The 12,902-nt window shown below is 34.3% G+C and overlaps 1 protein-coding gene across 1 annotated transcript; it reads left to right on the forward strand.

Moving 5' to 3' along the window:
• The first annotated feature begins 2,074 nt into the window (after positions 1-2,074).
• Positions 2,075-9,241, forward strand: LOC137715612 (sulfate transporter 3.1-like). The gene is made up of 12 exons (XM_068454956.1): positions 2,075-2,719; positions 2,955-3,162; positions 3,979-4,150; positions 4,684-4,749; positions 5,468-5,581; positions 7,043-7,159; positions 7,304-7,430; positions 7,752-8,038; positions 8,147-8,337; positions 8,432-8,517; positions 8,619-8,695; positions 8,804-9,241. Exons 1-12 carry the CDS (start codon positions 2,383-2,385, stop codon positions 8,990-8,992), a joined length of 1,971 nt encoding a protein of 656 aa, XP_068311057.1. The 5' UTR covers positions 2,075-2,382; the 3' UTR covers positions 8,993-9,241.
• The last annotated feature ends 3,661 nt before the right edge of the window (positions 9,242-12,902 follow it).

The following is a 12,902-nucleotide window of genomic DNA, read 5'->3' on the forward strand; positions in this document are numbered from 1 at the left end:
AAACTCCATCAGTTCCTTAATCTAATATCTAATCTAACAAATGTATCGGTTGACAAAAAAAAAAAAAAAATCCTCTTATTTTCTTATAGAAAGCACTATTACCATATTTCTTTTTATTTCTCACATACTTTTATTAATTATTTTTTTATTAACTATTTTTAAAAAAATTAAGAAAAATATGTAAATAGTAAAAGTGAATGCGTGGAAAGGAACCATCGTTTCTTGATACGTATTGGGAGTCATGTGTTTTCACATGAGATGAGAGAGAGGATATTCAGAGAGAGAAAAAGTTTTGTTATATGACATATACAATTACTTAAAAAAGGAAGGTAATTAATCAAGATTCTACGTAAGCATTGAGGTAATTATCAAAGTGCGCAAATTAAGAATGATTTTCTCAGTCCGCCGAAAACGAAAAAGAAAAGAAGGTTGATTACCAACTTTGATGATTTGACTGCTCCATACATGAATATACATTAACATGGACACTAGAAGAATCAAGCAATGTTAGGCACTCTTGAGTTTGAATTAAGAAGATTATTATTAATAATCCAGTCAAACTAGCCGAGTTATTCTGTACATACCATGAAACTGTTGTGAAGGCTTGCTTATCTTAATAATTGAAAAGTTTGACCTTGATCCATATATAGAAGATAAGGGGAAATTAGAGCAGTGGTTCTTAATTTTAGTTTGATTGGAACTAAACTAAAAATTGTGAGCTGGACCTTGAACTTTAGTTTTAGGTTGAAGTGTTACTCAAAAAAATCATTACTCCACATTGTGTAATCCCGTTACACTTCAGTCCCTTTTTTCCTCTTAAATCCTTTAATTTTAAGTTGAAGTGTTACTAAAAAAAAACATTACTTCAGATTATGATAAATTTAGGGACCAATACGCCAATTTTCTTCTAAAGATAAATATGATAAGCTAGAGATAATACGAAATGAGTTTGATGAGATCATAAGTTTTATGACACATGTTTATTTAATTACTATATACTAGACATAGGAATTAGAATTATGTTAATTCATAATTTCTGAGATGTTCCTCTCACATGTAATACTTAAAAAACAGAGAATAATTAATTAGGTGGACTAGTGGATTTCTTACCACTCTTTCTTTCCCTAATAACGATTTCTTACAAGTGACCCTTTATTATAGTGATGAAAATGTGTTGAGCCCTTACACAATGGCGTGGGTTCAAACTCCGTTGATGACTAATTTAACATCTAATCTAATAAAATCTATCGTTTGACCGAAAAAAAAAAATAACGATTTCTCATATTCATAACTTCTCTCTATATTTTTAAGTCGGTAAACATGCCAGAAGTTATACCTTAATATTTAGGTCATCTGAGAATATCAAAATTGGATGCATGCCAATTACGTGCAATTAACTGTCTTCCACAAACTAATCAGCACTCTTAAGCCAACACGTGTTGAGAACAATTGAGATTCATGGACATGGATCCTCTCCAGATCCATTTGTCCTAATCCACCTGGTCAAATCATCCGGACCATTGAAATTTGATCAAATGACTACAAATAGGGGCTCACTTTAAAAGTTATAATAACTTTAGTTGTTAGCTCAAATTTCAATAGCCTGTATGATATGACTAGGTGGATTAGGACACCTAGATCCGGAGAGGATCCATGTCCGAGATTCATAGATATATACTAGAACAACCAGTGGGAGTGCACCACATCTTCACAAGTGATGCCATAGTGGCAAACAACGAGTAGGCCACGCCCATATTTGCATATCCAAATCCTAGATGTGTAAGGTATTTCTCCCCAATTCATTCCTGTTCAAGAGTTAAACCACTCCTTTCTTCTTATTTGTGTAGTGTACAGTGACACTATGACTTGTAATAAAAAAAATCCTTTAAAAATTAAAAAGAAGAAAAGATCCATAATATTTATATACGTGAGCTTCCTCGATTTTGCCTCCTCCTCTCAGCTGAGCAGAAGTGAACAAAATAGAGCATGAGGTGTGCAGCTAACATATTTGAAAACCTCTACAAACATGTCCCCCTTTAATCACTAATACAATACCCCATCGTCGGTCCCCCAACGCATTCTCTTAAAAAAAATTGAGAAAATTAATCAAACACTACCTTCCCCCACTTGTATATATTTGCCACAAGCAATCACTCCTCTCAGTCTTAACAATCAGCTTTGCTCTCCCTCTCCCTCTCCCTCTCCCAATACTTCCCACAACTTCTTGATTTCTCACCCAACTTCCCACCACATTCCCCAAATCCTTCTCCAAATTTAGCATATCCCAAATTCGTACCCCATTCAGTACTTTTACAAATTGTGTCACGTTAATTTGTTCGTACCTAGCTAGCTATTTGGAGATCACTTCCCTTTCATTTTATTATGGGTACTGATTACGCGTACCCTTCAACCAATGTGGAGGACTCTCTACACCGAGTAGAGATCCCACCACCTCAACCTTTCATCAAAACATTGAAGTCTTCTCTCAAGGAGACCTTCTTTCCTGATGACCCTTTGAGGCCGTTTAAGAACCAACCTACTTCAAGAAAATTCATTCTTGGCTTCCAGTACTTCTTTCCAATCCTCGAATGGGCGCCTCGCTACACGCTCGAGTTCTTGAAATCGGATCTCATTTCCGGCATCACCATCGCTAGCCTCGCGATCCCTCAGGGGATTAGCTATGCCAAGCTTGCTAACTTGCCACCAATTCTTGGCCTATGTAAGTAGCCTTTATAACAGAATTAGTCACTTTTTTCCTTCATGTTATTCATGCTCCCAGTTTCTCGTTCTGCACCCAGAACTGAATATTGTCGGAATTATTTTATCCTTTTTTTCTCCAAATTTAACGTGAATGGATCAATAGCAATTATAGGTCCCATGTGTCATGTGCGAGTTGGGTTGTGATAGATTACTGAACTTTATTTGTTTATTAATTAAAATAATTACTAATGCAGATTCAAGCTTTGTTCCACCATTGATTTATGCCATGATGGGGAGCTCAAGAGATTTGGCTGTGGGGACTGTGGCTGTGGCCTCACTTCTCACAGCTTCAATGCTGGGGGCTGAGGTCAATGCTGCCGAAAACCCTACCCTTTATCTTCACCTTGCCTTCACCGCAACCTTCTTTGCCGGAGTTTTCCAAGCTTCCTTGGGTTTGTTGAGGTTAGCAATTACTAATGATCCTTTTATATTACGGTCTAATGGTATTCCTCTTGTCATTTGTGGTAAGTGAGAGGTCTTAGGTTCAATTCTCGCCAAAGACAAATTCGAACCACATTATTGCTAGTCCATTGTGAGGCTAAGTCCACACCCTCCCCCTTAGGATAGATAATATCATATGGTAAAAAAATAAAAAATAGAAGCAAACTTGTTTTTTGTGTGTGAACATATCAATATTTTTACATTAGGAGGAGGGAGAGTTCGGCTAAGCCACACAATGGGCAACCTAGTTTGGTATCAAATTCCCCATCCACGAGATTCGAACATAAGACCTCTAATTTCTAAGTGAAAAGGAATACCACCAGATCGTAGTACTGAGTGGTTAGAAGCAAACTTGTTAACTTTTCATAAAAAGACAGAATAACATATGATTAATTGTAGTGGAACAACAAGACAATCTCAAATTGTACTTGTTCTCTGGTTTTTTTGTCTTTTAGGAGAATTAAGTTTGTCCTAGTTCAATATAAACTAGTGAGATTCAATCAGAATAACGCTCATTTTTGTAACAGATCATATTCAAGATCCTGCATAGATAGTGATCGATCACTGCCAGCTTATATAGATTGGAAAAATAAAAATAAAATGATAAGGATAGAAAGAAGATAAGAATTATAATCCGAATTTATTTTTCTGTCATTTATAATATATATTCTACAGGAGAGCTGAGGCCGCAAATTTGCTTACAAATTTTTTGTGTATATATATATATATATATATATTTATATTGATATATAATTTGATTCGACTGGATTATTGCAGGCTAGGGTTTATTGTGGATTTTTTATCACATGCAACGATAATAGGGTTTATGGCGGGGGCAGCAACAGTGGTTTGCCTGCAACAGCTAAAAGGAATTCTAGGGCTTGACCATTTCACCCGTGGGACCGATTTAGTGTCAGTTATGCGCTCTGTTTTCAGCCAAACACACGAGGTTTGTTGTCCCTTCCCTGCACTTTTCTATCCACACAAATAAACCAATATCACAATTCTATAAACCTCAAACACTCACTGATTCGTTTCTACATGTTTAATTCAATTAATGGAAAAAGATGAGTGGAGATTAATGAATCTTAACGCTAAGGTTCTATATAATACTGTTTTTAAAGTCATACGTGATATATCTTGACACATATGACTAATTATATATGACTTAGACAGTTATTATGAAGATAATATTATTTGTATGTACTCACGAGAAAATGTTATTAAGGAATTTAACTCTTTTTTGCGTCATCATAAGATGAGTTCGATTCTTGACCCAACTAGAGTGGCCATGCTGAGGAAAAAGGTGAAAAAGTTTAGGGGATTTTTCTAAAGTTTAAAGTGTTTTTATTTCAAAAGGTATATGATGTGTTGAAATAACAATAGGCATAGAAGAATTTGAGCAAGAAAGTTTGCATCTTTGGTTTTTTAATTGTATATAATATTCTATTTCTATCTAACAATGATTGATGGTTGTTGCAGTGGAGATGGGAAAGCGGAGTTTTGGGATGTATATTTCTTTTCTTCCTCCTCACCACAAAATATATTGTAAGTGAATCGAACCGGCCATATCTTAATTTCTTGTTTATTAATTTCATATACTTATTTGTTTTATACATCAGATGCTTATTCTTTATATCTGTCATGTTTTAATTAACCTTGATAGAAAATTAAGCTCTCTTCTGTCACGCAATTATATGCCTGCTGGACCGGAAAATTAAATAACATAAAATATTGAATGTAAAAAAAAAGAAGAAGGTATAATTCGATTGGATTAAGAGGGGCATTACTTAAATAATTTATAGAAAAGTATCACTGGATGGGATACATGCGTCCTAATCAAAACACTTCTTGAAACTGCTTTGCATGTCACTTTTTCATGGTTTGAAATCGACTTTTAGGTATATATAAATTTTCTTCTTAAAAGTTCTGCTTTTTTCAACCCCAACCTGCTCCCACTTTCAACATCAAGTAAAAAAACTTTCGAAGATGATGACCCCGGCCGGTCTTCATCTGCATGCACCTTGTTAAAGTAATACTAGGATTAATTAAATAATAACAAAATTTAATTAATCCATGACAAGTGAACTTTTAAAATAACATATATACTAATTAACCATTGTCTGGACTCTTTCTCTGGCTTTGTCATTAGAATCATTGCCCTAGTTTTGTTTATGTTGTAACTTGTAAACAGTAAGAAAAGTGAATTTTTAAATTAATCCTAATGTTTCTTTGTCTTTATATGTTGGACAATATGATAATGCAGAGCAAGAAGAAACCAAAGCTCTTTTGGATCTCAGCCCTGGCACCTTTGACGTCGGTAGTTTTGGGAAGCGTTCTGGTTTATCTCACCCATGCCGATAAACACGGCGTTCAAGTGGTGAGCTCTCACATCAAACTAAGGGGAACACGTAACTCTAATCTCTCCTCACAAGAAAAAAAATTTCCATAGGATAGTCGCATAGCGTTACGTGTCAGTCTCTCTTGAGACCTAGTTAAAACGGTCAAAGACACAAAGAGCTCATGAGAGTTGAGACCGTCCCATATATATTTTGCTCCTCTTTCGCACGAGATTCTTTTATGTCATTAGCTGTGTATAGTTGTGTGTCTACATCTCACATCATGAAAATCACATACACATGAAGGCATACATGAAAAACCATCTCTCTCATGCGAAAGATTTTATCATGACGTTATGTGTATACGCTCGTACATATATTTGTCTATGTCTCACATTACATGACTAGAAGTGCAAACACATACGTGGAGTCCGTGATCACCACCTAGAGTGGCTTAATGTGCAGAAGACATTAGGAACAGTTTGGACCACCATAAACAAATACAAAGTAGGTCTACCTCCCCACCCCATGTGTTATAAGGCCTTCTCTAACCATGGGCTAAAACTTAAATTTCCATTTCTATTCCCCCCCTTCCCCCCCCCACCCCCCCCAAAAAAAAAAAAAAAAAAATCAACCCAACCCAAGGCTAAAATGTGGCCTAAAACCTAAAACTCAAATCGAAGCTAAATTTAGCCCAACATTAATAGGGCTGACCCACCATATATGTATATTTTATTTTGTTTTATATTTATAAATTCGTTGAATCTAATAGTTAAGATCTAATTTGATGAAATTCAATGGTAAAAATAAAAAATAAAAAATTGACGGTCCAAATTTAAATTTAATGGCTGAAGTAATTAAAAAAAAAAATCTTTCATTTGTTTCATACTTTTTCATAGTGTTTAACGAGTTTCATGGTGTCGATTAGTGATTTTTTCAGTATTTGTCAGAATTTAAATATTTTTAGGTTAAAATGTTCATAAAATTAAATTATGATGGTCTACATAATTTTTTATTTTTTAAAAAGTTACTTTAAGAAAAAATTTAGTCTAAATTCATTTTTTAATAATTTGGGCCTAAAATTTTAGGCCAAAAGGATTGAAGCAGAAAAACTATTTTTGAGTTAAAATCTAAATTTTTTGAGCTTAAAATTTTAAATTTTAGACCAAAGATTAGAGATGGTCTAAGCCTTTCACAAATTTTAATCTTGGGCCAAACCCAAAAATGATTGTTCGAACACTGTATCGTCTACAGTATTTGACTCCCCACAAATAATAGCATTGGGTAGTGACTGGGTGGACCCTTAACTTTGCCCCATCTCCCATGTCATTATGTGACGGTTCTGGTTGCTAGGTCATGGTCAATAGACTCAACACCTCCTCCTTTTCATTTCCTTTGGAATTTAAAAGTAAAATAAATATTCCATTTTGTTTCTTTTTGTTTTTTACACAATGAAAAAAGGTTTCTAATTAATGCCTGCATTTTCTGGTGAATATATTCAGATAGGAAAGTTGAAGAAGGGGATTAATCCATTGTCGTTTGGAGACCTTGTGTTTGTGTCTCCTTATCTCACAACAGCTTTTAAAACTGGCGTCATCACGGGCATCATATCAATGGCTGTAAGTGTGTGTATATATATATCTTAATAAATCCTTGATTACTGTACTAATTATTGGTTAACACGACTGATCACCATAATTAATTAATAGCTTAAAGTAATTAATAAATTGATTATGGAATTTTTTTATGATAATTATGTACAGGAAGGAATAGCTGTTGGGAGAAGCTTTTCCATGTTCAAGAATTACCACATTGATGGGAACAAAGAGATGATTGCCTTTGGGATGATGAACGTTGTTGGTTCTTGCACTTCTTGCTACCTCACTACAGGTATTAATTACTTAATTAGTGTAGTCTCCTGAGATTGTTATGGTTGAAGAGAAACACTTCTAGAATCATGCATGTATACTAGTATAGAAAAAAACGAATCATTTATCAACTATTAACGTCAAACGGCATAATAGTTGAGTACAATAACAATTCAGTCCAACGTTTTTTTTTTTTTTTTTTTTTTTTTTACTTCAACCGGTGTTTGTAAGTGTTTTTTACGATGAAATTGTGATCAATATTTGTGAAGAGCCCTTTAATTAAATTCATATGCTTAATTATCTCCTCTCATTAATCACATGAAATTTCTTCAATAATTTTCAGGGCCATTTTCCAGATCAGCAGTGAACTACAATGCAGGATGCAAGACGGCAATGTCAAACGTTATCATGGCAATTGCAGTGATGTTCACATTGTTGTTCCTCACACCATTGTTCCACTACACTCCCCTTGTTGTGTTGTCTGCCATCATAATCGCCGCCATGCTCGGCCTTATAGATTATGAAGCCGCAATCCACCTCTGGAAGGTTGACAAGTTTGACTTCGTCATCTGCATGAGTGCGTACATTGGCGTCGTTTTTGGCAGCGTTGAAATCGGCCTAGTCATAGCGGTTCGTGTTAATATATGTCACACTGAAATTAGACTGTGCTAATGAAAAATTATTGTGTTACGGCAACAACAGGTCAATAACTTACGATGGTTTGACTTCTTTATGCAGGTAGCGATATCTGTGATGAGGGTGCTTTTGTTTGTGGCAAGGCCTAGGACTTTTGTTCTTGGAAACCTTCCGAATTCCATGGATTACAGAAATGTTGACCAATACCAAAGTGCAAGCAATATTCCTGGAATTCTGATACTTGAGATTGATGCTCCCATTTACTTTGCAAATACCAACTACTTAAGAGAAAGGTACTTAAAATTTACAACTGAAAAGTAACAGTGTTAGATGTAATTAATAGGAAATTAAAGCTTGATGTTGCCCTAAACTGCTAAATTTTTTCAGGATTATAAGGTGGATTAATGACGAGGAAGATAGGATAAAATCTGCAGGAGAAAGTAGCTTACAATATGTGATATTGGATATGAGTGGTAAGGGAAATTATTAAAAAATATTCATGTATTAATCACTTCCCTTAAAGAAATTAATGGTAAATTATGGTACTAATCACCCTATGATTGATTCCTTGCAGCGGTTGCTAACATAGACACAAGTGGAATTAGCATGTTTGACGAAGTTAAGAAGCTAATTGATAGAAGGGGACTTCAGGTATAGTCTATGTTCTCTTATCGTGACTCTTTTTATTAAATTATCAACAATAGTTTTAATATACAAAGAACACTAAATCTGACACCGTGTTTCGTTTTATGCAATTAGCTTGTATTGGCGAACCCCGGAGGTGAGGTGATGAAGAAGATGAACAAGTCGGAGTTGATCGAGAGAATAGGTCAGCAATGGATTTATCTCACAGTTGCAGAGGCAGTTGCAGCATGCAATTTAATGCTTCACACCACCAAACCCGACCCAATTAAAGATCAAGAACCCGGCGTATGGAATAACGTCTGAGTTGCATGGCTAGAACTATGTATCACATAAAGCAATGTGAAGTGTACGTAAAATAAGATGAGGACTCATTGAAATGAGAAATTAGACTCATCGTTTTATGTTCTTGGTTGCTTAATTAGTGGGAAGTTGGAAGCGTTAATTTTTTTCCATCTCTCGTCTTTAATATTGTAAATCTCATAACGAAACAAAACTTTACATAGATTCATTTTTGTGAGCCTGAATTAATAAGAATAGTCCATTTATATGTTAGGCCATCTTCAACCGATCCGCCTAAAGGACCATAGAACTGAAAATAATTCGAAATGACACGAAAACCGTCTCTATCAAGGACTAGACCAAAGAACTTATGAACCCTATAGGACCAAAACCAGCCAATCAGACCAGCGGCTGGCCCGATGGCCTTCTTCTCTCACTACGACGCCTCCTTCGAGTGAACTAGTGAGAGCCAGGTATTGTTCTTCATCAAAGCCATCGATCATTGAGTGAGCTTCATCCAGAACAAGTATCCCCTTTATCTCTACGGGATTGATACGGAAATTGGTTGCTTCGAAGAGAATGCTGGAAGAAGAGGAAACATATTTGCAGATCGGGGTTGCTAAATCGTGGATGGAGGAGGAGGGTGGGCGTCGTGGTTTGCTTCGAATCTGCAGATCGCTAGGAGAAAATAGGTCTCCAACTATTTGTTTTCATAATTGGGATGATGATGGGATTAACAAGGCTATGGCAGATGAAGAGAGATGGAGAGGCGTGAAGAAGGGAAATTGATGAACTTGATTATTATTATTATTTTGTAATATATTAGAATTACCATGATTATCTTGAAGTTCATTAATTTAAAAAGTAAAAGAAAAACGAATTTGGAGGAGATCTAAATCTAATTATGTAGATCAGAATGTGAAATTTAGTTTTTATAATTAAATCTAAAAAATTAAAATTTAGTGTTAATCTGACACTGCATCAAACGCTTCACAGTTTTTAAATTTAAGTTGTAGTTTTTAAATTTAAACTGTAGTTTTAAAATTTATATTGTAGTCTTTAAATTTAAGTTGTTATAATTTTTAAATTTAAATAATAAATTATATTTGGCTCTATGACCCTTTGGTCCTCTTTATTGGAGACAGTTTTTTTGTCACATGCCTATGTTTGGTCTATGACCCTCTGGCTCTTCGGTTGGAGATGAAAAAAAAATATGACATGATACTGTTCATTAAAATATTAATTTCTTAAAGAGTTATAAGGCTAAAATGAGTCATTTGATCCTCATTCGATTAGAGATGACCTTATTGTTGTCGCTTCGGGAGCATCTGATAAAATTGGAACAACATTTATACGTGATTGTTGAAATAAGTCTGACGATAATTATTTCATGCAAGTATTGGAACTATATGAATTTTGGGCGCTTGTTTTCCTTTTAAATACAGAATAGGTTAGGTGATGTAAGGATTAGATTGAATTAACAGCTGTTAGTGTTTTGGACAGCTCGTCGATAAGCTTGTCCTACACCAACGGAGGAATCCAATGTGAATGAATCAATGAAATCTTCACTGCGGTAAGCAACGCTGAAAATTCTGTGTGTTTTGTCAATTTCTCCTTGCTAAAACCAAAGATTTCTTCACTGAATTTAACAGCAAGCTTTTAGACTGAAAATGCTTTTACGAAAATATTTTTGAAACCAATACTTGGTAAAAATGTAAGTTAATCTTGAAAAAGCATAAGCACACAACCGATGTTTATTACAAAAAGCACTTCAAATGTTTTTGGAATCTATTTTTTTTTTCTCTAAAAACAATTTCAAGAATTTAAAAACACTACTTCCTAAATGAGTCCCTACTTTCATATCAAATCAACCCTCAAGTTACAATTAAAGAAATCAACATTATCCCTTGATTGTAGGATTATCATTGTGATGGGTTTTGATTGATTGAGCTAGGCTTAAAGAATATTATCTCCTTAATGGCATTAATAATTGTTGAAACGAAGAAGTAAGACCCTTCCTATACTCTCTCTCTCTCTCTCTCTCTCACTCTCTCACTATGAATATCTTCTCTCCTCTTTCCATCATCTCTTCTCACATTCTCTATTTTGTCGTTTTCATTTTATAAAAAAATTAATATAAGATATTAACGTAGTTTAATCGTGACCGTTTAAATAGAAAGAGAGAGAATGAGAAGGAAAAAAAAAAGGGAGAGAATCCTACTCTCTCTCTCTCTCTCTCTATATATATATATGTTGTGGCTTATTTAATTTGACAAGGGGGAGAGATGTGCGTGAGAAAGAGAGAGTAGAGAGAGATGCGTTTGTAGGGTGTGTAAGGTTGTGTGTTATTTTGTACACAATACTTTTATTTATAGTAAGGGATTCAAATCTAATATTATGATTTACACAATTACACTTTAACATTATATCTATAACAATAAGTCTAATCTATAACACAGTGCTACATGTGTTTTCAGGATTACAAGGTGGATTAATGATAAGGAAGATAAGATAAAATCTAAACAGGGGAAAGTAGCTTACTATATGTTATTTTGGTAATGAAATAATAGCAGCGCACTAATTAATTCCTCAAAGAAAATATTGGGACGCCATCTAATGAGCAGTATTAATCACCCTAAAATTGATGGATTTGGATCCCTTTCGGATCCAAATTATGGGAATCATAAGGATCTTCACATTCTAATCGTTTATTGTACATTGCGAGGTCATAAATTATTTTAAATTATTTTATTTAAGATTAAACACAAATAATACCTAATGAAAACTGACTGCACAATGTACGATGAACGATCATGATATGAGAATTCATAGGATTCCCACATAGAGGATCCTCATCCAAAATTGATCCCTTTGCGGCTGTTGGAAACAGAGACACAAGTGCAATAAGCATGTTTAGGGAGTAGGATTCTCTTCCCTCCTAATATCTCTCCCCTTTCATCCCCTTCTATTTAAACGGTTGCGATTACGCCACTTCTACATCTTGTTTTGAATTTTTTATATAGAGAATAAGACAAAAGGAAGAGTGTGAGAGGAGGGGATGGAAGAGAATGGTAATAGGATGGGAGAGAATCCTACTCCGTTTGAAGAGGTGATCTCTAGGTACAATCTATAGTATTTTTAACTTGGAAATTGTTATTGGCATTCCAAAAATATCATTCTACATTCCAAACTTTCTATATTTGAAAAGAAAAATATATTTGTAAGGAATGTAGAATGAGATTTTTGGAATACCAATAACACTTTCATTTAACTTATAGTGTCATGTTTGGAGTGTCATAACTGTTTAAATATACAAATAAAGCTAGCTCTTACACCTTGTTCTGATTCTGTATATGCTTTTTATTATTTATTTACTATATTAATTCTTAACTTTCAGACGTCTAATTTACAATCTCAACAAAAATTAAAGAAAACTATTAAGCTCAATTACAACTTTACAAGAATATTGCATGATTCTAAGATCATCACATTGTTGCATAGCTTCAAAATTATTCTAATCACATTGTTGCCAAGCTAGCTTCAAAATTATTCCGGATTCTCTTCGGATCTTCTTTATGAGGATTCTGAAAATCCACTAATCTTATATGTTCATTGTACATCGTGAGGTCAGAAATTATTTTAAATATTTTTATTTAAAATTAAATATAAACAGTACTTGACAAAAATCACACGAAGTACGATGAACGAACACGATTCATAAATTCTCAGAATCCTCACCAAAAGATCCGGAGAGGATCATGTTGGCTTCAGAAATAGATTATTATTATGCTTACAAAGTAAAAAGTTTCCTCAAAAAAAGGAAAAAAGAAAACCGTGTAATCAAAAAAGTAGTTGATGAAACAGATACATAATCAATGGATAAATAAGAGAGTGACTGATATTCAGTTTAGCTGCGCCGTTTGAGTAGTCCAAT

This window comes from Pyrus communis, chromosome 14 (assembly GCF_963583255.1).
Source record: "Pyrus communis chromosome 14, drPyrComm1.1, whole genome shotgun sequence".
Taxonomy (NCBI): domain Eukaryota; kingdom Viridiplantae; phylum Streptophyta; class Magnoliopsida; order Rosales; family Rosaceae; genus Pyrus; species Pyrus communis.

Bases quoted from the DNA above. Each gene is read 5' to 3' on its own strand.
- LOC137715612 (XM_068454956.1), top strand. From the start codon at position 2,383: ATGGGTACTGATTACGCGTACCCTTCAACCAATGTGGAGGACTCTCTA. The intron at 7,431-7,751 runs GTATTAATTACT...AATAATTTTCAG, and splicing joins TTCTTGCTACCTCACTACAG to GGCCATTTTCCAGATCAGCA. The intron at 8,338-8,431 runs GTACTTAAAATT...AAATTTTTTCAG, and splicing joins ACCAACTACTTAAGAGAAAG to GATTATAAGGTGGATTAATG.